This window comes from Haemorhous mexicanus, chromosome 27 (genome assembly GCF_027477595.1).
Source record: "Haemorhous mexicanus isolate bHaeMex1 chromosome 27, bHaeMex1.pri, whole genome shotgun sequence".
NCBI classification, from domain to species: domain Eukaryota; kingdom Metazoa; phylum Chordata; class Aves; order Passeriformes; family Fringillidae; genus Haemorhous; species Haemorhous mexicanus.
In genome coordinates this window covers 4581695-4605283 of record NC_082367.1, presented here as the reverse complement: position 1 = coordinate 4605283, position 23589 = coordinate 4581695, and the positions used below count along the sequence as shown (strand labels likewise).

Genomic DNA, 23589 nt, shown 5'->3' with positions numbered 1-23589 from the left:
ATGGACACCCGCTCTGCCCACAGACATTGCATCAAACCAGACACCAGCACTCGCTTGACACCTTCACCAGCTCAGAAAAGGGCTGTGAAGAAGCTGAGTGCTCCTGTTTTGACCCCAGTTACAGCCTCTGCTTTCCCCTGCCAATCCCTGGGCAGTCTGTCACTGATAAATCCAGCACAGAGTGTTTGCTCACCGCCCGCACCGACTGCCAGCCACCACAGCCCCAAAAAATATGTTTACAAAAGGCATCCCATGAAATGGAAGCACTGACAGCACCTTCTCAGGCTTATCTGGATGACCTCCAGCTGGTCCCAGCAGCAGCACCCAGCTGAATCCAGCCAGGTGTTCTCCTAACTGGCTGTGACAGCCAGGCCCAGGCTCTTTGTCCAATACTCATCACCCCAGACCTGCTCCTAACGAGGTTTCTCCCAGAAGATTTCTCTTTCTTTTTCCTCCTAATGGCTCTTTAATAGAGCTGCTGCTGAATTATTTAGGAGCCCAGCAGCTGGAGGAAGCAGACCAGGAGAAAATCAGCAGAGTTGCAAACTGTGCTTGGAGCAGGAGCTCTGGTGGACACAGGGCAGAGCCCCAGCACTGTCACACCCACAAAGGTGACAGTCACTCCTCCAGGAGTGGCCCCAGATGTGTTTCTGCCTCTCTGCAGCTGCCTGACCTTTCCCAGGGAAGGGAAAAGACAGGCACAGCCAAAATCCTGCTGGGTTGGGAGGCTGGTGCTGATTCAAAGAACCAAACTGGTGGGTTGGCAGCTTTTGGGATGCTCCTCTCCGTGCTGGGATCTCCCAGCTGAGCCCAAGGACTTCCATTCAGAGCAGCTCCCAAGGGAACGGGTCCTTTAGCTCAGTCATTCTCCTGGAAATATCTCTCCATTTATCCCTGGCCTGCAGATCATCAGATAAAAGAACTGTTGGCTCTTATAATTACTTTAAAGCCAAATGATGTAAGCTGGAACAGCAGGAGCCCAAAATAACTGTTAAATAAAGCTATTAAATGCATAAATGTCTCTCTCAGAGCTGCAAAATGTGCAATATGAATATTAAACATCTACATTTGCTAAAAGCAAATGACTGGAAATAATTTTTAAAACCTCCTGCAAGTTCCCTCCAGGCCTCTTCCACAGGGAAAATGGAATGTCCAGTCCTTTCCAGGCCTGAACACCTGAACAGATCTGAGGGTAAACAGTGACCTGGACAAGTCACCTGTGGTCACCTGCTGGACAGCAGAGTGGCCACAGCAAGTTGGGATCCTGGGAGAGAGCAGGCCCCAGTGAAAGGAGCAGCTCTGGTGGTCTCAGATACATTCCACCAAAATAAACCACGCTTCAGATGGGAAAAAAAATCCTCAAGCCATGAAACCAACCTGCTTCCAGCACGAGGAAATTGGAGGTTTTCCCTCCTGAATGGTTTTGTGCTGAGGGGATAATTCTGTGTTTCCCATTTTGTGCTGGAGCCACATCTGTAACATCCAAAACAAAGCACTCCAGGCAGCCCACGGGGACTTCTCGGGCACGATTTCCCTGGCAACCCAGAGTTTTCCCACACCCTCTCACACCTGCAGAACCAACTGAATTTCTCTAAATCAGCTCTTTAGCCTTGGTTTTTTTGTGGTTTATTTTAGGGAAGTGTTATAAATATCAGCCAGGTAGAAAGGAGTTGATTCCTACCAATGCAGAGGGGTGGAGGGTAATTCCAGCGGCGCACCGTGCCCGGCATGCAGGAGATGTGAGAGTGGCCCTGCAGGGATGGAAAACAAAACAGGGGGTTGGGGGCTGGGTGGAAAACAAGGGGAGAGCCCCTCCCTGTCCTGGCAGGAAAAAATTCCCTGCAAGATGGATCTGATCCAGAGGGAGATGCCTGTTGCATCTGGGGACCAGAAAAAGCGATGCCTTAAAGGATGTAGGAATAAAACAATTGGATTTGGAGATAATATTTCACACCTGGGGATTATCTGTGGAGATAATATTAGTGAAGAGGTCACTAAGGGCTGGTCTTTATTGGAGGAGTCCAAGGGAAGATATGGGAAAATGTCCATAAATGCCCACTCCTGCAAGGGGGGGTGAATACAGTTCTGCAGATTTTGCAAATTAGCATAATTGACAAAATTGACAAAAATTAGCATAATTGACATAATTGACCAAAATCACCAATTGGAGACATAAAGAGTGAGGTAATTCAGCCACCTCTGAATCCTCTCCCTCAGACAGGGACTAAACTTTGCTGATGAAGATGTGTCTCCAAGAGCTGGTCTCAACCTTGGAAGAACCAAGGAAGGACAGAACCTGGGACCCCCAGCCTGGAGCTCTGGAATGTCTTTTGTCTTTCAGCCTCAGGAAAAGGGAGGGAAAAGTACCAGGCCTGGCCCCAAATACAACCACAGAGCCACAAACAGATGAGTAAAGAACTGAGAGAACATAAAAATCAGGAATCCTTCTGGTGATGCCTAAAGATCTGGAAGAGGTTGGACAGAAAGGAATAAAGGAGGAGTTTATTGGAAGGTCTTTAGAGGAGACACCTTGGGCAGCACAAGGCTGTGGCTACACCCAAGGAGGACCCAGGATGGATCCAAGATGGACCCAGGATGGATCCAAGATGGACCCAGGATGGATCCAAGACGGACCCAGGATGGATCCAAGATGGACCCTGAGTCACAAGTTTTCACACTTCTCCTTCCCCTCCTCCTCCTCCAGGGCTCTCCCAGCAGGGACAGCAGCCACAGCCACGTCCTCACCTCCAGGAGCCCTCGGATTTACAAGGTCGTGATGCCTTGAGAGGAACCTGGACCAGAGGCTGGACAGAGTTAAAGAACAAAACAGGGATTTATTAAAATATATTTACAGGATCCACCTGGGGCAGCACAAGAGCCCAGCCAGGGCTCCACCCAAGATGGACCCAGGATGAGTTTTCACACTTTTGTAAGTTTTGGTCCCTTTCCATGTTGGTTCAGTGTCCCATTCCAGCTCAGGGGATGCAGTCCCACCCTCCCAGGCTGCTCCCCTCCATCCCCTGCTGTTTGCACTTTTGGGGCTGAGGCTGCAGCGGGGTCCTTGGCTCTGGGGCTGGGCAAGGGTTGCTCTGTGGGGCTGAGCTGTGAGCAGACCTTGCTACAACACTTCATACGGAGTTCAGAGTCACACCCGGAGGCAGTGCAGAGTGGAGAAGCGGGGGAGCTGCGGGCGGGGCTGTACCTGCAGGGCGTAGCCGGGCTCGCACTGGAAGGACACCACGTCGTTCACCAGGTAGCGCTCGCCGATCTTCAGCCCATTGCCGGGCACCGCCGGCTCCGGGCAGCTGGAGAGGCCCACGGCTGCGGGGGAAGGGAGACGGGAGCTCAGGGAGTGGGGATGGGGCTCTGCAGGGGCTGGAGGCACGGGAACACGCGTTTTGTTTTACCCCGCTCCCTTTGGCCAACCCCCACCGCAGACTCTGGGTGGGGAATTCCCTTTGGATGCTCCAGGGACAGCCCATTTCCATTCCCACATCTACAGCTGGGAATATCCTGCTGCAAACCCAGCTGACAACCTGCCACATCCCGTGTGGGGCGAGGGGTTTCCTTCCCTTCTTCCTCTTTCCTTTCCTTTCCCCTTTCCTTTCCCCTTTCCTTTCTCCTTTCTTTTCCTTTTCCTTTTTCCTTTCCTTTTTCCTTTCCCCTTTCCTTTCCTTTCCTTTCCCCTTTCCTTTCCTTTCCCCTTTCCTTTCCTTTCCCTTCCCCTTTCCTTTCCTTTCCCCTTTCCTTTCCTTTCCCCTTTCCTTTCCTTTCCCCTTTCCTTTCCCCTTTCCTTTCCCCTTTCCTTTCCCCTTTCCTTTCCTTTCCTTTCCCCTTTCCTTTCCCCTTTCCTTTCCTTTCCTTTCCTTTCCTTTCCTTTCCTTTCCTTTCCTTTCCTTTCCTTTCCTTTCCTTTCCTTTCCTTTCCTTTCCTTTCCTTTCCTTTCCTTTCCTTTCCTTTCCTTTCCTTTCCTTTCCTTTCCTTCCCCTTTCCCTTTCCCTTTCCCTTTCCCTTTCCCTTTCCCTTTCCCTTTCCCTTTCCCTTTCCCTTTCCCTTTCCCTTTCCCTTTCCCTTTCCCTTTCCCTTTCCCTTTCCCTTCCCTATTTTCTTGCCCTTTCCCACACCTCCCTCTCTCCCAAGCACATTTTCTCCTCTCCTTTCCAAATCTCTCCTCTCCCTTCATCTCCCCTCTGCACAGCCCAGGGAGATAAAAGCAATCCTGCAGGCTCCTCACACCCTCTCCCAGCAGCTCCTCTCCACGATCCCCTCCTGCATCCCTGCAAGGCTCCTGCTCTGCTCCAGCCCCACAGAGCCCCAGGCAGGGGAAAATAAAAGAGAAAAGGAGTGAGGAGAGGCTGAGTCTCCTCCCAAAGCCCAGTCACGCTCCTGGATGTGCTGCCTGACCTTCAGAGAGGCAGGAGGGAAAATGGCTTTAAATAACTTCTCCTCCACATCAGTGCCTTTCACTCAGTCCCAAATTGTTGCTGCCTTTGGAGCATGCAGAGGTAAGAGCTCAGTCTGAGCACCACAGTGAGGGAGAAACCTGGGTTCTCCTCCCCTGTTTTAGCTCATCTCTCCCAACTTCCCACCAGAAGGAACACAGGAAAAACCCAGGGCTCAGGGCTGGGAGATTCCAATTGTACAAACAGAGCAGAAATCACATTATTTCCAGCTGCCCTGAAAATCAACACCTATTAATTTCCTCAGCCAAGGAAACAGACAGGGCTGATAATCCCCAGGCTCATGAAAAACCTGGCCATGATTTTTGCAGGAGGGTGCTCAAAGGATTTATCGATTGGAATAGAGGTGGAGAAGAAACAGAGACACAGCCAGAGGATTCCTGCAGCTCCCAGAGCACAGGCTGGGCACATTTTTTTCTCTCCCAGTCCTGGGGTGGCTGTAATCCTGCTGGATTCAATAATGGACAAGGTTCCAGTGAGCAAAGGCAGCAAATCCTGGAAGGTTTAGTGCTGCTGGGCTCCAAAGCAGCCCCAGCTGTGCCACGGCAGGGAATCTCACACTGCTCTGGGTGGGAAGGGTCCTCAGTCACCCAAGTGCCCCCTGCCTGGGCAGGGACACCTCCCACCAGCCCAGGCTGCCCTGGACACTTCAGGGACACCAGCCCAGGTGTCCAAGCTTCCCCTGGACACTTCAGGGACACCTCCTGCCAGACCAAGCTGCCCCTGGACACTTCAGGGACACCTCCCTCCAGCCCAGGTGTCCAAGCTTCCCCTGGACACTTCAGGGACACCTCCCACCAGCCCAGGCTGCCCTGGACACTTCAGGGACACCAGCCCAGGTGTCCAAGCTGCCCTGGGACACTTCAGGGACACCTCCCTCCAGCCCAGGCTGCCTTGGGACACTTCAGGGACACCTCCTGCCAGACCAGGCTGCTCCAAACTGCCCCTGGACACTTCAGGGACACCTCCCACCACCCCAGGCTGCTCCAAGCTGCCCCTGGACACTTCAGGGATGTGGCAGCCCCAGCTCCTGGGGCAGCATTCCTGTGGCCACCCCACAGAACAAACTGCACCATCCCAAAATCCACTGGCAGCCCTGGAAAGAGCCCAGAGCAGCAGAAGGTGCCTTGGCTCCAGAGCCCAGAGCCGTGCTCAGAACCAGCCATCAGCCCCAGGGCCCAGCAGGGAGCAGCCCTGCAGTGCCCCAGCAGGGCTGGGGACACTGACACAGCTGTCCCCAGGGGTCTCAGCATTCCCTGCTCTGCTGTGGGACACGGCCAGGCCAGCCTGGCACGAGCCAGGGAGCTGCAGGAGCTCCCAGCCCTGTCCCACAGCCCTTGGATGGGCTGGCAGTGCCCTCCTGCACCCCCTCACTGCTGCTGGGCTCAGGGGCACCAATTCCAACCTCACATGGAATGTCCTGAGGACCTGCAAGGATCATCCATGCCACTCCTGGCTCTGCAGGATAACCCCAACATGTTCAGGTTGGATTTAGGGCAAGGTTCTTCCCCCAGAGGGTGCTGGGCACTGCCCAGGGAATGGGCACATTCCCAAGAGCTCCAGGAGTGTTTGGGCAGGCTGGGATTGTTGGGGTGCCTGTGCAGGACCAGGGCTGGACTGGATGATCCTGGTGGATCCTTCCAGCTCTGGATAGTCCAGGATTCTCTGCCAGTGTTATCAACCAGTGGCAATAACAGACCCCAGGCACCCCCACCCCCTGCAGCTGGGCTGCTGCACCTCTCCTGATCAGACATCAGGAATCAAACACAGACCCAGGGGAACATGAGTTTTTGTCATCCCCATCCAAACCTGACAGCCATTTCCCAGAGGATTCTCTTCCCTGCCTCAGTCAGGTTTGCTCTCTCACCACTGGAGATTTTATTTTGAAAACACATTCTCTGTCTAGAATCACATTTAGCCACGTGCTGGGGTCTGTATTCCCAAAAAAAACCTGCTGGGAGCAAAGTGCTGCCCTTCCAGGGGGTGTTGGGATCATCTCTACCCAGGAACCCACTCAAGTGCCCCACACCACCCCAGAATCTGGGTTGGAAGGGACCTTAAAGATGTTTTTAAGGTGTTTTTAACCTTCCATTGAAAGGAGGGGGAGCCCAGACAACATCAGAGCTTCCACAGGTGGTGCCAAGGTGCCTCCCTCAGCTGGAGCTGGAAAAGGAGGATGGATCAACCACCTTGGGAATGCTCCTGTGCAGGGCCTGGACAGCTCTGAGCACAGCACAGAAATTCCTGGGAGCAGGAACGTGCCCAGGGCAGCTCAGGGTGCTGGGCTGTGGGGACAGGAGCAGGGCCAGCAGGTGAGGGAGGGGAACATCCCCAGCACCCACTAAAATACTGCAGAAAACTTTCTTCTGCACTGAAATACTGCAGGAAACTTTCTTCTGCACTAAAGTACTGCAGGAAACTTTCTTCTGCACTAAAATACTGCAGAAAACTTTCTTCTGCACTAAAATACTGCAGAAAACCCACCCTGATAACCCTGATAACCCTGATATCATCAAAAACCCACCCTGATATCCCTGATATCATCGAGTTCAGCCCCCAGCCCGTGAGCAGAGCCCACCCAGGCTGTTTGTGCTGCCCCATCCCTGCAGTTTTCCCAAGCTCAGGCTCCATCAGAATGTGCAAATTGAGTTTTATCTCCCCCTGACCCTGCTCTCCTCAGCAGCTCCCAGGGGATGACCTCTGAGGACCCTTCCAGCCAGGATTTTTGGGATGAGCCCATGTCCAGGCCTGATGGTTCCAGCAGGGAATGCCAAGAGCTGCAAGTCTCTGGCAAGCAGCACTTCCCACACCCAGATCCCAGCCCTGCACCCACGGATTCCTACCCCTTTGTGCCACCACACAGACACAAAAAGGTGCCACACCAGGGTCATCCCACCCTTCTGCTCCATCTTTTCTCCACTGATCACTCCCTCCTTGAGAGCAGGGAGCCACAGCAGCTCCTTCCCCCACTCCTCCAGCCCCCAGGAGCGGCGGGATGGAGGCTGGAGCTGCAGGATCCAGGCTGGAGCTGCAGGATCCAGGCTGGAGCTGCAGGATCCAGGCTGGAGCTGCAGGATCCAGGCTGGAGCTGCAGGATCCAGGCTGGAGCTGCAGGATCAAGGTTGGAGCTGCTCTTACTTTTGTACTCCAGGTGAAAGCCGGCGGCAGAGACGCTGATGTCAGAATAGAAATGCAAATAGAGCTGGTTGGAAGTGCTGTTGAGCAGCGCAGGCACTGTGGTTCCTGGCAAAACAAGAGGTGCACAAAGGCAGTGGAGAGTGTGAAAAATGCACATTTTGTGATTGGCTTTTGGCAAACATTAAAATAAATGTGACAGGTGTTGTGTTGGGAAGTGAGGCTGGATGAATTCTCTTAAGTAGGGTGGCAAATATAGTTTGAGGTTAAAACAGAATGTTAAAATAGAAACTGTGCTGTGTAAGATACTTTTATAAAGAAAGGACTCGCACCAATAGCAGCCACAGGACACCTGAATCTTTCAGAGAATTTATTGCTCCATTATCAGGAGAAATGAACTTCCTGCTGTCAGGTTCAGAGGAAGAAGCTGACACAGCCCAGACAGAATCCTGTGTTTGAATGGAATTTGTGCATCACAAATGAGGTGTAAGAATATCCAACAGGCTGTTGCTTTAAGGGTTAATCCTCTGTTAATTTGGGGACTTCTTTGGGCTGATTTTGCCCAGAAAAGGTACCTGGACTGTCCATAACTCTTTGTTTCTATTGTCTCATATTGTCCTGATTCAAATTGTCCAAATTATTATTACTCTAATTGCATGACTATTTTTATAACCATTTTATTACTATTAAACTTTTAAACTTTCAAAACCAAGCAATTGGTGTTTTTCACAGAGAGGATCTCTCCCCTTCCTGGGAGATTTGCTGACAACACCAAGTCCTTTCACCTTAACCAGCTCCTCTTGGTTTTGATCAGTTCTTTCTGACCAGAAATACCCAAGGCCCTTTCCAGGGGCTGCTCCTGGATTTCAGCCTGTGGAGCTTGGCCCAGGAAAATTCGGGATTCCTTCATCCCCTGGAAGCTGCTGCAGCAGCAGGACAAGGCAGCTCCACCCCAGACCCTTCTCCTGCCAAGCTCAGGGCATTTTATTTAAAAATAAACGAGGTTTTGGGCCATTGTTCTGCCAGTGGTGCTGCACTGAAAGCCTCTCAAAGCCTGGCTCCTCCCTGCTCTGCTAAAAGTTCAAGGAAAACCACGAGGATTCCAAAGGAAATACAAAAATTCCAAGGAAAAATAGAGTTTGTTTTGTAGCCCTTCACCTGTTCTGGGGGACATCAAGCAGGTCAGGTGACCCTGCCAGGTGTGGTGGCCTCACATCCCAGCAGAGCTGAGGGAATTCCCATTCCCAGGAATAAAACCCCACTGCCTTTGTGTTTAAGGCTCCCTCTCAACCCTTCCCACAGGCAGATGGAGTTGAAATTCCCAATCCAACAGAGCACACCATTCCCTTGAAATCTATTCCTGGCCTTTGATGGTTTTTTAAGTTTGATTTTGTGAGGTGAATAAAATGAGGCAGGAACTGATGGGCTCAAGGGCCACCTACCAGAGAAGCTCCCCAGCATGGTGGCTGTGTTGTCTCCTCCATCAAACACTTCCAGGGAATCCCAGTTCTGCTCTGTGACAAAACTGATCACCTGGATCTGCAGAGAGAAACAAAACAAAGGAAAAAAAATTGAAAAAAAATGGGAATAAATCAAATTAATAGCAATTAAAGGGTCACTAATTGAGTTTACACACTCTGGGGGTTCAGCACTGGCAAAACTTGGAGACTTCTGCCTTTGAAATTCCCACTGGGATTTTCCAGCTATTTTCCCCCAAACTTCCACAGAGAAATGCTGTTTTCTGCTGCTGCTCCAGAGCTCCTGGAAGTGCCCAGCTGCTGAGAATCCCAGCCTTTCCCCTCCCCTGTTTGGAGAAATCCCTGAAGGCTTTGAGCCCTTTCAAATGAGAGCAACCAGCAGCAACCTGGAGATAAAATAAACCCAAAACCACCTCACATTAAACAAGGGATTTTAAAAATCCAGTCAAGTTCCTGCCTTGTTCCTCAGCTTTTAGGGGGATCACTCGAGTGCATTTTCAGATTTCACCTTTCCCTGCCATGCCCCACAAGGTTTGGAGGCCTTAGGAAGTGCTTGGCTCCATTAGCTGGAACATCAACAGAAATCCTTGGATGAGAAACATCCAGAGAGCTGAGAAATCTGAATTTATACTGAAAAACAGAGCTGGGAAATCTGAATTTATACCAAAAAGCAGAGCTGGGAAATCTGAATTTATACTGAAAAGCAGAGCTGGGAAATCTGCATTTACACTGAAAAAAAAGAGCTGGGAAATCTCCATTTATACTGAAAAGCAGAGCTGGGAAATCTGCATTTACACTGAAAAAAAAGAGCTGGGAAATCTGCATTTACACTGAAAAGCAGAGATGGGTAATCTGCATTTACACTGAAAAACAGAGCTGGGAAATCTGCATTTACACTGAAAAGCAGAGCTGGGAAATCTGCATTTATACTGAAAAACAGAGCTGGGAAATCTGCATTTATACTGAAAAGCAGAGCTGGGAAATCTGAATTTATACTGAAAAGCAGAGCTGGGAAATCTGAATTTATACTGAAAAAAAACAGCTGGGAAATCTGCATTTATACTGAAAAGCAGAGCTGGGAAATCTGCATTTATACTGAAAAGCAGAGCTGGGAAATCTGCATTTACACTGAAAAAAAAAAGAGCTGGGAAATCTGCATTTATACTGAAAAGCAGAGATGGGTAATCTGCATTTATACTGAAAAGCAGAGCTGGGAAATCTGAATTTATACTGAAAAGCAGAGATGGGAAATCTGCATTTACACTGAAAAAAAGAGCTGGGAAATCTGAATTTATACTGAAAAGCAGAGATGGGAAATCTGCATTTACACTGAAAAACAGAGCTGGGAAATCTGAATTTACACTGAAAAAAAGAGCTGGGAAATCTGCATTTACACTGAAAAGCAGAGATGGGAAATCTGCATTTACACTGAAAAGCAGAGATGGGAAATCTGCATTTACACTGAAAAGCAGAGATGGGAAATCTGCATTTATACCGAAAAGCAGAGATGGGAAATCTGAATTTATACCGAAAAGCAGAGCTGGGAAATCTGCATTTACACTGAAAAGCAGAGCTGAGAAACCTGAATTTATACCGAAAAGTAGCTCGTGCTTGAGTGAGGATCTCCAAGGAATTGCACAGCTTTGCTTGCCAGGATTACCATTAACAGGGATTCTGCCTAAATCCTAAATGCTGATGGTTCAAAGCCTTCAGTGTCCCATTAAAAACCCAAGTTTGGTGAATGGGGTGAGAGTGAGGCAGGAAATCTGAGTAAAAACCACCTGTTTTGGGGAAAATTCAGATTTAATTTGGAAGGTCTGGATGAGATTTTCTAACTTTGGGTATCTCAAATTAAACTGGCAGGGGAAAAAAGAAACCAAATCCAAAAGGAATCTTGAATCAGGAGGATAAATGAGTTGTACAGCTTGGCTCCAAACAAGGAGAGTGCTGGAAAATTGGGAAAAACGAGCAGTGAGGAGACTTCACTGCCCTCAAACTTTCACTAGGCACGTGTGTACCCTCTCCCTTTCTCCCCAGATCTTATTCCCTGATTTCTTCATCCCCCCCACTTCCCTCTGCCTTGCTGCACATCAAATCAAAACCCCGCGTTTGAAAATAGATAAATAATAATAATAAAAATCAATCCCCTCATTTCAGCCATTGAAACCCATTTCCTCCTTGATTTACTCCGGGTGTAAAGTTCTTCCCAAATATTTTTTTTTAGCAAAAAGTGAGTGGAGTTCACGCAGCAGGAATGGCAGTGACCCCCACGGAGCCTCCGCTGCTCCCACTGACCCTTTTTTCCTTTTTTTCCCTTTTTTCCTGCCTCATTACACCCCTATTGTGATTTGCATTATTGGAAGTGGAGTGAGAACGAGCGTTTTGTTTGCTCTTACACCGCCTAAATTATTTATTCTCCTCTCTCCCCCCTCCTCCAGCTTAACGGAATAAACATTTTTAAGGTCCTAATTCTAGTCTGACATGTGGATTCACAAGGGATCTGCATCTATTTACTGCCACGTGTATAAATTAATTCACTCAGGAAGGTTTGCTCCGGGAATGAATAATTCATGGCAGAAGTGCCAGCTCCTACCCTGATTACATAAAAATCCTGCTCCGGAGTGCTGCTAACCAAGAAAGCTTCCATTTCACCTCCTTCCCTGATTTACAGCTGTTTAACCTTTAATTGTTGTGCAAAAAGGGGGTAAAGTGATGCTGGAATGAAGATCTAAGAATGGAGAACCCAAAGGAAGTGGAGCCAGGGGGGATCCAGCTCCAGCTCCAGCTCCGTGGTCATTCCCTCCCTGGGGGCTGCCCTGGGACCCCTCCCTGCAGCTGTTTCGAGTCCTGAAAAGCCAAAATCTTTCTCCAAGGGCTTTCTGCCCTCCTGGAAGACCCAGAGAAGGTGATGGGTGGTGACCAGGTGACAGCAGATCCCGGTGACACGGTGACACGTGGCAGTGCAGACCTCAGCACTGCTGGGGGCCCCAAAAATAAGGGATCAAAGAATTTTAAGGGATTGGGATGGATTTTAAAGCTCATCTTGTTCCAAAATCTCTGCTGTGGGCAGGGACATCTCCCACTATCCAAAAGTGGAACAGGTTGGAAGCCCTGCTCAACCAGGCCTTGGACACTTCCAGGGTTGGAGCACCCACAGCCTCCCTGGACAATCCTAATAAAAAACTTCTCCCTAAAATTTAACCCAAATTCCCCTTCTTGTGCCAGAGTAGGGGTCACACTGAGGGACCACGGTCCTGCTCGTCCCAAATCCCACCCTGTGTCTCCCTGGCACTGCTCCTGGAGCTCTGGCAGCCAAGGGGCTGTGCCCACGCCCTGGGGGGAAGAAGAACCTTTCCCTAAATCCAGCCTGCCCGTCCCCTGGCACAGCCCCAGCCTTGCCTGGTCACAAACATCACCCGTGCCTAATCCTGGCAGGAAGTGAATGCCTGATTCCAGAGAATTCCACACCAATCCATCCCTGTCCTGTGAGGAGCAGCAATTTCCCAACCAGTGCCTAATCCTGGCAGGAAGGGAATGCCTGATTCCAGAGAATTCCACACCGATCCATCCCTGTCCTGTGAGGAGCAGCAATTTCCCAACCAGTGCCTAATCCTGGCAGGAAGGGAATGCCTGATTCCAGAGAATTCCACACCAATCCATCCCTGTCCTGTGAGGAGCAGCAGTTTCCCAACCAATGCCTAATCCTGGCAGGAAGTGAATGCCTGATTCCAGAGAATTCCACACCAATCCATCCCTGTCCTGTGAGGAGCAGCAATTTCCCAACCAGTGCCTAATCCTGGCAGGAAGTGAATGCCTGATTCCAGAGAATTCCACATCAATCCATCCCTGTCCTGCGAGGAGCAGCAATTTCCCAACCAATGCCTAATCCTGGCAGGAAGTGAATGCCTGATTCCAGAGAATTCCACATTGATCCATCCCTGTCCTGCGAGGAGCAGCAATTTCCCAACCAATGCCTAATCCTGGCAGGAAGGGAATGCCTGATTCCAGAGAATTCCACAGCAATCCATCCCTGTCCTGTGAGGAGCAGCAATTTCCCAACCAATGCCTAATCCTGGCAGGAAGTGAATGCCTGATTCCAGAGAATTCCACAGCAATCCATCCCTGTCCTGTGAGGAGCAGCAATTTCCCAACCAGTGCCTAATCCTGGCAGGAAGGGAATGCCTGATTCCAGAGAATTCCAGATCAATCCATCCCTGTCCTGTGAGGAGCAGCAATTTCCCAACCAATGCCTAATCCTGGCAGGAAGTGAATGCCTGATTCCAGAGAATTCCACACCAATCCATCCCTGTCCTGTGAGGAGCAGCAATTTCCCAACCAGTGCCTAATCCTGGCAGGAAGTGAATGCCTGATTCCAGAGAATTCCACACCAATCCATCCCTGTCCTGTGAGGAGCAGCAATTTCCCAACCAATGCCTAATCCTGGCAGGAAGTGAATGCCTGATTCCAGAGAATTCCACATCGATCCATCCCTGTCCTGTGAGGAACAGCAATTTCCCAACCAGTGCCTAATCCTGGCAGGAAGGGAATGCCTGATTCCAGAGAATTCCACATCGATCCATCCCTGTCCTGTGAGGAGCAGCAATTTCCCAACCAATGCCTAATCCTGGCAGGAAGTGAATGCCTGATTCCAGAGAATTCCACATCAATCCATCCCTGTCCTGTGAGGAGCAGCAATTTCCCAACCAGTGCCTAATCCTGGCAGGAAGGGAATGCCTGATTCCAGAGAATTCCACATCAATCCATCCCTGTCCTGTGAGGAGCAGCAATTTCCCAACCAATGCCTAATCCTGGCAGGAAGTGAATGCCTGATTCCAGAGAATTCCACATCAATCCATCCCTGTCCTGTGAGGAGCAGCAATTTCCCAACCAATGCCTAATCCTGGCAGGAAGGGAATGCCTGATTCCAGAGAATTCCACACCAATCCATCCCTGTCCTGTGAGGAGCAGCAGTTTCACAACCAATGCCTAATCCTGGCAGGAAGGGAATGCCTGATTCCAGAGAATTCCACATCAATCCATCCCTGTCCTGTGAGGAGCAGCAATTTCCCAACCAATGCCTAATCCTGGCAGGAAGGGAATGCCTGATTCCAGAGAATTCCACACCAATCCATCCCTGTCCTGCAAGGAACAGCAATTTCCCAACCAATGCCTAATCCTGGCTGGAAGGGAATGCCTGATTCCAGAGAATTCCACACCAATCCATCCCTGTCCTGTGAGGAGCAGCAATTTCCCAACCAGTGCCTAATCCTGGCAGGAAGGGAATGCCTGATTCCAGAGAATTCCACAGCAATCCATCCCTGTCCTGCGAGGAGCAGCAATTTCCCAACCAATGCCTAATCCTGGCAGGAAGTGAATGCCTGATTCCAGAGAATTCCACATCAATCCATCCCTGTCCTGCGAGGAGCAGCAATTTCCCAACCAGTGCCTAATCCTGGCAGGAAGTGAATGCCTGATTCCAGAGAATTCCACACCAATCCATCCCTGTCCTGTGAGGAACAGCAATTTCCCAACCAATGCCTAATCCTGGCAGGAAGTGAATGCCTGATTCCAGAGAATTCCACACCAATCCATCCCTGTCCTGTGAGGAACAGCAATTTCCCAACCAGTGCCTAATCCTGGCAGGAAGTGAATGCCTGATTCCAGAGAATTCCACATCAATGCATCCCTGTCCTGTGAGGAGCAGCAATTTCCCAACACTGGGCCTCTCTGAGAGCAGCACACCCCAAGTGTCCTCCTGTCTGTCCTGGCTGTACCTGAATCCCTGCTCCCTCGGGCACTGTGATCTTCCACACGCAGTTGAGGCTGTTCAGGTAGGGCTCGGGGAAGCCTGGGGACAGGATGGTTCCTTTCCTCTCCGTCAGGTTCCCCCCGCAGGGCACTGCCAGGAGGAAAGCAGAAGGAATTGGTTTGGTCAAAACATCGTTCAAATGACAAGAAATCAAGAGCTGGTTGTGATTTGAGGATGAGATTTGTTGGAATAATCCTCTTTCCAGTAACTTTTTGTGCAACTTTTGGCACATTCCTTGGGTGAGGGGAGCACACGAGGATGATCTTCAGGAGCTGCTCTCCTTCAGAGGAGGGGAAAGCAGCTTTCAGCCAGATCTGATTTATTTGAGATGCTGTCCCAGATCTCACAAGAATACTGGATCAAACATGTCAATTCTCTGGAATTTGGGGTTAAACTGCTCTTATTCAGAGCCAGGCTGGGCTTTGTATTTTATCTGACAACCATGGAACAGTTTGGGTGGGAAGGGACCTTAAAGACCACCAAATCCCTTCACCCAGACACCTTCCACCATCCCAGGCTGTTCCAATCCCTGTCTAGCCTGGCCTTGGACACTTCCAGGGATGGGACAGCCACAACCCTTCTGGACAGAACCACGAGAGGTTTTAAAGAGGTTTGTTATATTTAATTCATTTACATTCATTAGTGCAAGGATGGGACAGCCACAACCTTTCTGGACAGAACCACCATGAGATGTTTTAAAGAAGTTTTTTACATTTCATTCATTTCCATTTCCATTTCAATTCATTAGTGCTTTGTTTTGCTGTTGATTTTCCCACAGAACAGGCTGGAAGAGACCCACAAACACCACCAACATCCAGCCCCTGTCCCCTTTCAGGACAACCCAGAGAGCAGCACTGCTCCCAGTGCCACCCACCCTGTCCCCACCTCCCCCAGTGCCACCTACTTGTCACTATAGGATGAAATAAAATAAATAAAACAATGTGGACATGCTGCTCTTTTCAAGGTAAAAATATTAGAGTTTCTGACTCTAACATTTATAGATTTCCAAAAGTGACAGTGGATTGGAGGGTGACAGTGCCACCTCTCCAATGACACTGGACAAACCAACAGTCCACCAAATTTCTCCTCTTGAAATAAAACGATGTGGACACGCTGCTCTTTTCAAGGTAAAAGAGAGCTTTTAATTTCTGACTCCAACATTTACAGATTTCCAAAAGTGACAGTGGATTGGAGGGTGACAGTGTCACCTCTCCAATGACACTGGACAAACCAACAGCCCACCAAATTTCTCCTCCTGAAATAAAACAATGTGGACACGCTACTCTTTTCAAGGTAAAAGAGAGCTTTTAATTTCTGACTCCAACATTTACAGATTTCCAAAAGTGACAGTGGATTGGAGGGTGACAGTGCCACCTCTCCAATGACACTGGACAAACCACCAGCCCACCAGATTTCTCCTCCTCCACAAAAGAATGCAAAACAACACCTCATTTACATCAAGCGCGCGAGAAAGTTCGTTACAAGAACGCAAACATCAGAAAGCTCAGAAAAACTTCAAAAAACCCCGGGTGACACTTACCCACACAGGTGGGGACAGAGGAGTTCCACTGAGCCAGGGCCCCGGGCATGGCCAGGCACTGGATGGCAGGGGAGCCTCGGAGGCTGTAGCCGGGGCTGCACTCGAAGCGCACCAGGGCGCCCACGGCGAAGTCGCTGCCCAGGCGCCGGCCGTGCCGCGGCTCCGGCACCGAGCTGCACTGCGTGGCGCTGGTGCGGGGCACGGCTGCCACACAGGGGAGGGGAGGGCAGGGGAGGGGAGGGGAGGCACACAAACACCGTTAGTGGGGGCACGCAGCTGCTGGGGTAAAGAGTGGTCAGTTTCACACCGAAGTCACCGAGTAGCTAAATGCTGAGGTGGGGGTGGATGCAGGCTTGATTGGTGACGGATTGTACCGAAAAGCCTGAAGGATCAGGGTTGAATCCAAACCTGATCATTGACTGATTGTACCTAAACCCCAAAGAGGGACTCAATCCAAACTTGGCCATTGACAGATTGTACCTAAACCCCAAAGTGTCTAAATCCAAAGGAAGGGCTGAATTCAAACTTGGCCATTGACTGATTGTACCTAAACCCCAAAGAGGGGCTCAATCCAAACTTGGCCATTGACAGATCGTACCTAAACCCCAAAGTGTCTAAATTCCAAGGAGGGGCTGAATCCAAACATGACTATTGACTGATTGTACCTAAATCCCGAGGAGGGGCTGAATCTAAACTTGGCCATTGACAGATTGTACCTAAAAATCTAAAGTATTTGGACTCAATCCAAACTTGGCCATTGACTGATTGTACCTAAATCCCAAAGTGTTTAAACCCCAAAGAGAGGCTGAATCCAAACACGACCATTGACCAACTGTACCTAAACCCCAAGGAGAGGCTGAATCCAAACACGACCATTGACCAATCCTACCTAAACCCCAAGCAGGGGCTGAATCCAAACTTGACCACTGACTGATTGTATCTAAAAGCCCAAAATATCTAAATCAGAAAGAGAGGATGAATCCAAGCATAACCATGGCTTGATTTTATCTAAATCCCAAAGATTGGCTTAATCCAGGCATGACCATTGACTGATTATACCTAAATCCTAAAGACTGGCTTAATCCAGGCATGACCACTGACTGATTATACCTAAACCCCAAAGATTGGCTTAATCCAGGCATGACCACTGACTGATTATACCTAAATCCTAAAGATTGGCTTAATCCAGGCATGACCACTGACTGATTATACCTAAACCCCAAAGATTGGCTTAATCCAGGCATGACCATTGACTGATTATACCTAAATCCTAAAGACTGGCTTAATTCAGGCATGACCATTGACTGATTATACCTAAATCCTAAAGACTGGCTTAATTCAGGCATGACCATTGACTGATTATACCTAAATCCTAAAGACTGGCTTAATTCAGGCATGACCATTGACTGATTATACCTAAATCCTAAAGATTGGCTTAATCCAGGCATGACCATTGAGTGATTACTCCTAAACCCCAAAGTATCTAAATCCTGAAGAATGTCTGAATCCAAGCATGACTCATCATTCCTAAATCCCAAAGCACCTAAACCCCAAAGATGTGCTGAATGCAAGCGTGACCCCTGAGAAGAGAAATAAAGAACATTTCACTCCCAGAGTGATCAGAGTTCAAGTGGTTCCATGCCAGAGTGGAGGTGGCACTTGGTGACACAGCTGGGTGGGCATGGGGGCACTTGGATGAAGGTTGGACTTGAAGATCTTGGAGGTTTTTTCCACATTTAATGATTTAATGATTCTACACCTGAAATAAAAGCAGCTGGGACATCCAGAACCACCCCACCACTGCCTCCCTCCAGAGCACTTCCCCCCCAAAAAGGTTGTTTTTACCCAGGGGAGCCAAAGGTTCCCAAAAAGTTGTTTTGTCACTCAATTTGTTGCCTCTGTGGGGAACCCTTTGGGCTCCTCAGTTCCCTGGGCCTCATGGCCTTGAAAGAACAGAAATTGGGGGAAAACCTTCTTTGGAAAAGAGAGAAAAAGGGGATTTAAGTTGTGATGGTGCTGAAATTGTCGATATTCCTGTTGAGTACTGGGAATTACAGTCAAAGATAGGAATGAGTCTGGTAGATAAGTGAGGAGGAAAACTCATCAAAAAAACCAGGTCTATTGCCAAGGAAGAATTCAATTAATATTTTCCTCTGAGTTGCTTTAAATGTATGAGTGTTTAGCTAATTAGAGTCTGGCCAGGCAGATCCAAATCAGGATCGCCCTTTTCCCCTTGCTTCCCAAGCAGCTCTTACAGGAGGGAGGAGGAAACCTTCCCTGGTTTCATCAAAACCTTTGTTCTGCTGAGCTCTTTGAAGATTACAATCACAACCACGGCTGTTTCACACTCATTAGGCAGGAATTCAAGAGAACAGATCTCTAACTACTCCAAAATCCAAACCAGGCTTTGCTTCACCCCTGGAGAAGGCTCAGGTCGTGCCAGTGTCTGTCCCCTCTTTGCAGCAGAAGCCTGGATGTTCCCACAGATAACTCCAGGGAGCACGTGGGTGAGAAATCCCTCCTGCTTTCCCACTGTTCCATGCATCATTTGCTATTTACTCCCATAAAATCCCCGAGCTGTTCTCGCCCAGCGCAGCACAAAGCTGTCGCTGAAAGGATCAAGGGGCAGGAGTGTGACAGCCCCGAGCCTGTGACACGCACAGAGGGAGGATTTCTGAGCTGCCAGATGGGATTTCAGCTGCTTACACCCAGCAAAGTGCTGAAAATGCCACTGGGAAGAATTGCTGTGGGATAAATTTCCAAATTCCCTGTGTGACTCCGGGCACGACGCCGGGATGGGGCTGATGGTAATCCTGGGATGTGCAAGGTTCAGACTGAGTGGGAATGAAAGGGCAGAATACAAAGTACCCACAGCAGCCAGCCAGCCCTACCAGAGCTCTGCTCCCAAAGGAATCTAATTCCCTGTGATATTCCCTGCTCAGAACCCCCAGACACCAAAAGCAGCTCAGGACACTCAGGACACCCCTGGGAGCAACCCGAGGACACTTCCAGAACACACCTGAACTCACCTTGGTAGACAAAATGAAAGCCTTTGGCTGTGGATTGACCCTTGGAGCTGAACTTGATGAGGATCTGGTTGGTGGTGGCCAATGGCAAAGATTCCCCTGGATGGGGAGGAGGAAAACAGGAGAGACAGAGGTGAAGGAATGAGCCACAGGGAGCAGGTGTTGGGTGTCAGCTGTGCCAAAGCTGCTGTCCCCAGCAGGGGCAGGGACAGGGGACAGGGACAGGGAGCAGCTCCCTACCTGAGTGAGAGCCCGAGAGGGAGCTGAGCAGCCGTGAGTGCTCCGTGGGGCCATCGTGCACCTCCACCACGTCATTGAGCGCCGTCTGGAAAAAGGCAAACTGCCCGAAGAGCACTGTGGGGACAGGGACAGGGACAGGGACGGGGCTGGCACCGGCCACTGCTGTCCCCAGCATCACCACGCTGCTGTCCCCAGGGCCACCACGCTGCTGTTCCCAGTGCCACCACACTGCCATCCCACCGCTGTCCCCAGCGTCACCATGCTGCTGTCCCCACACTGCTGTCCCCAGTGTCAACACACTACTGTCCCACTGCTGTCCCCAGTGCCACCCCACTGCTGTCCCCAGCATCACCACACTGCTGTCCCCAGTGTCACCACACTGCTGTCCCACTGCTGTCCCCAGTGTCATCACACTACTGTCCCACTGCTGTCCCCAGTGTCATCACATTGCCATCCCACCGCTGTCCCCAGCATCACCACGCTGCTGTCCCCAATGTCACCACACTACTGTCTCACTGCTGTCCCCAGTGTCATCACACTATTGTCCCCAATGTCACCACACTACTGTCTCACTGCTGTCCCCAGTGTCATCACACTACTGTCCCCAGTGTCACCACATTGCCGTTCCCAGTGTCATCACACTACTGTCCACAGCATCACCACACTGCTGTCCCCAGTGTCATCACACTGCTGTCCCCACACTGCTGTCCCCAGTGTCATCACACTGCTGTCCCCACACTGCTGTCCCCAGTGTCACCACACTACTGTCTCCAGTGTCATCACACTGCCATCCCGCCGCTGTCCCCAGCATCACCACCCTGCTGTCCCCAACGTCACCACACTACTGTCTCACTGCTGTCCACAGCATCATCACACTGCTGTCCCCATTGTCATCACACTGCTGTCCCCAGTGTCACCACACCATCATCCCCACTGCCATCCCCACTCAATCCCAGTGCTGTCCCCACTGATGACTCCACTGCTGTCCCACTCCCATCCCCCTGCCACCCCACTGCTGTCCCATTGCTGTCCCCACTATCCTCCCACTGATGACCCCACTGCTGTCCCTACACAGCCAGGCCATGGGGCCAAGGCATTTCCATGGAACCCCAAACAGACCCCAAGGACCATCGAGTCCAACCCCTGACCCCCCAGGATTCCCAGCATTCCAAACTGGGATCTATGTTCCCAGCACAACCTCTGTCCTGTGTTTCAGCTGCCTTTATTCCAGGCAGGGACAAGGTCTGAGTGACAGCCTGGAAAAATGGGAGCCCTTTATTTATCCCAAATTCCAGAGGCAGCACCAGCCTCCCCTGGGCTCCTTTTCCCACTGATTCCCAGCCCTCTGGGAATTTCCTGTGACTCATCCCCTTCCCCTGCCTAGGGAACACGAGGTGCAGAATTCCACTGAGGGACAATAATTATTGATTAGCTGTAATTGGCTCCCGTTGGGTTGAGCTTTGGACAAAACCTGGACAAATCCAGAATTTTCTCTGACTCCAGCACAAAGAGCACCCAACAGCACCTCTTGCTGCTCTCCCATCTGCCTTATCTCCAGTTTTGGATGCACTTATAAAAAAATCAGCATTAAAAACCCAGCAAATAAGAGCTGCAAGAAGAGAATCCCATAAAAATTCCAAGTGTGGTACCATAGTCCTTGGGCACGACGATGGAGTACAGGCACACCTGGCCACTGGTGTAGTTTTGGGGATAATTTGGGGACAGGACGACTCCATCCGAGCCTGTGTACTGCCCTCCACAGGGAGCTGCAAGGGAAGAGGTCATGGAGCACCCCTGGAGCCTGGAAATGTCCCCAGCCACCATTCCCTGCTCCAGGTGCTGCTCCCTGAAAGTTCTCCTTGGGAAAATCAGGTTTATCCCACCCTGAGTTTGTGCTGGCTCCACGAGGAATTATCAAAGCACTAATTAATGTGGGATTTGCATTGTTCCCCACCTCACAGCTGGGGATGAGCTCCTTTTGCCACCTTCCCTCAGTTTTCCCTGCCACAGCCTTCCCAAATTAGGGATTTCACTCCTTCCCCCCACCAGCTGCCTCTTGATCCCCTTCTCAGCTCAAGTCTGACTGCAAACCATGCAGTCAGAAAGGAAAACAAAATAACCACAGAGAAAACCTAAGGAAAAAAACCCTTATTTTGTCACTGGGCTCTGTCCCTGCTCAGGAACATCCAAGACTGAGGGTTTGGATTAGCAAGGATCAGGTTTAGCCAGGGTTTAAGTGGATTCCTGACTCCTGCCCTGTGCCAGGCACTCGGGATGTGTCAGGCACTGAATCAGCCACGTCCAGTTTCCTGCCTGTCTCCAAAAAAACCCCTCAAAAAACCTCCCAGAAATCAGCTCTTCCTGTTAAATGAAGAGCTGTTAAAACCCTGAAAAACGATGAAAACCAATTCCTAAAAAAATATGGAAAAAAGTGAGAAAACCCCTCTCAATTAACCCCCAGTTTTCCATGGGGGATGCATTGAGGGACCCAGCTCTGGGCAGATCCTCCCCCCAGCCCCTTCCCGTGGGGTTTACCTGTACAGGTGGGGCGTGGCTTGTTCCAGGTGGGTTTCCCATCCCCTCCCATGACACAGGTGAGGGTGGGGCCCCCCTCAATGTCGTAGCCCCCATCACAGTAGAAGGTGATGGTGGAGCCCAGCTTCAGGTCTGTGCCCACCCTGGTGCCATTCTTGATGGACCCTGGGTCAAAGCAGGACTCCCGGGGGTTCTCTGCAGGGAAAAGAGATAAAATTTAAAAAATTATTAAAAAAAATTAAAAAATAAATCCCCAGGATTTTTATTCCTCTGGCACAGCTCCTCTGTTGTTTTGATCAGTGGAATGGGAGGGTTTTTTAGGCTTTTTTTTCTCACTTGGGAATGTGTGGGATTTTTCACAAGGACTGGCACCATTTGCAGGGTGTGGATTTGGGATTTGGTTTGGATTCTGGCTGCTCCAGCCCCTCCCCTGGGAGAAGGGAGGCTCCACTTCCCACTCAGGCACCCAAAATCCAAGCTCCCTGCTTTGGAAGCCCCAGACTGGTCAAGCCTCACTGCCCATCACACATTTGTATCCTCAGCCTTTAAATCCTGGAATCCTGGGTTCTCCTGAGGTCTGGATGCACAATCCAAACCAAAACTTTGATTTCACACAATCCCAGGATCGCTGAGGCTGGAAAATCCCTTCAGGATCATCAAGTCCAAGCTGTGCCCCATCCCCACCTTGTCACCAGCCCAGAGCACCGAGGGCCACCAGGACAAATCATATTTGAGATGGGGAGGCCCTGGCACACAGAAATCATGGATTCCCCATCCCTGGAAGTGTCCAAGGCCAGGCTGGATGGAACTGGGAGCAATCTGGGGTAGTGGAAGGTGTCTCTGCCTTTGGATGGGTTTTAAGGTCCTTTCTAACCCAAACCAGTCTGGGTTTCTTTCATTTATTCCTTGGACACCTCCAGGGGTGGGGATTCCACCCCTTCCAAGGCCTGAGACCTTCTCCATGCAGAAATTCCTGCTGATGTCCAACCTGAGCCTCCCCTGGCACCACCTGAGGCCGTTCCCTCTCATCCTGTCCCTGTTCCTGGGAGCAGAGGCCAAACCCCACCTTGCTCCACCCTCCTGGCAGGTAGAGAGTGAAAAATCCTCTGCCCTGCAAAGTTTAAAATCCCATTTCCACATAAAAATTCCAGGGAACCCTACAGAGCTGTCAGGACTTAGAGTTTTTTTTCCTTCTTCTTCTTCTTCTTCTAACAGCTTTTTTTGGGGTTTTTTCTTCTCTTTATTTTTTTTTTCCCTGCCTGCAATATAATTAGAGGCTTTGATTAATCCTGCTCTTTTGTCATTTGGAAATTGCTCATTAAAGACAAGGGCTTTTCTGAGAGCAGTGGCTCAGGGAACAATTTAA

At 50.1% G+C, this 23589-nt stretch overlaps 1 protein-coding gene across 1 annotated transcript in view; it reads right to left on the bottom strand.

The window, feature by feature from the left end:
* Window positions 1-23589, bottom strand: part of CSMD2 (CUB and Sushi multiple domains 2) — a 90373-nt gene that overhangs the window by 51473 nt on the left and 15311 nt on the right. Inside the window, exons 7-16 of the mRNA XM_059868782.1 lie at window positions 22224-22418; window positions 21338-21454; window positions 19689-19802; window positions 19452-19547; window positions 16423-16626; window positions 14848-14972; window positions 9038-9134; window positions 7599-7703; window positions 3203-3321; window positions 1682-1751 (exon numbers count right to left, since the gene is read on the bottom strand). Coding sequence (XP_059724765.1) covers window positions 1682-1751; window positions 3203-3321; window positions 7599-7703; window positions 9038-9134; window positions 14848-14972; window positions 16423-16626; window positions 19452-19547; window positions 19689-19802; window positions 21338-21454; window positions 22224-22418 — 1242 coding nt within the window. The remainder of the gene's footprint in view (window positions 1-1681; window positions 1752-3202; window positions 3322-7598; window positions 7704-9037; window positions 9135-14847; window positions 14973-16422; window positions 16627-19451; window positions 19548-19688; window positions 19803-21337; window positions 21455-22223; window positions 22419-23589) is intronic.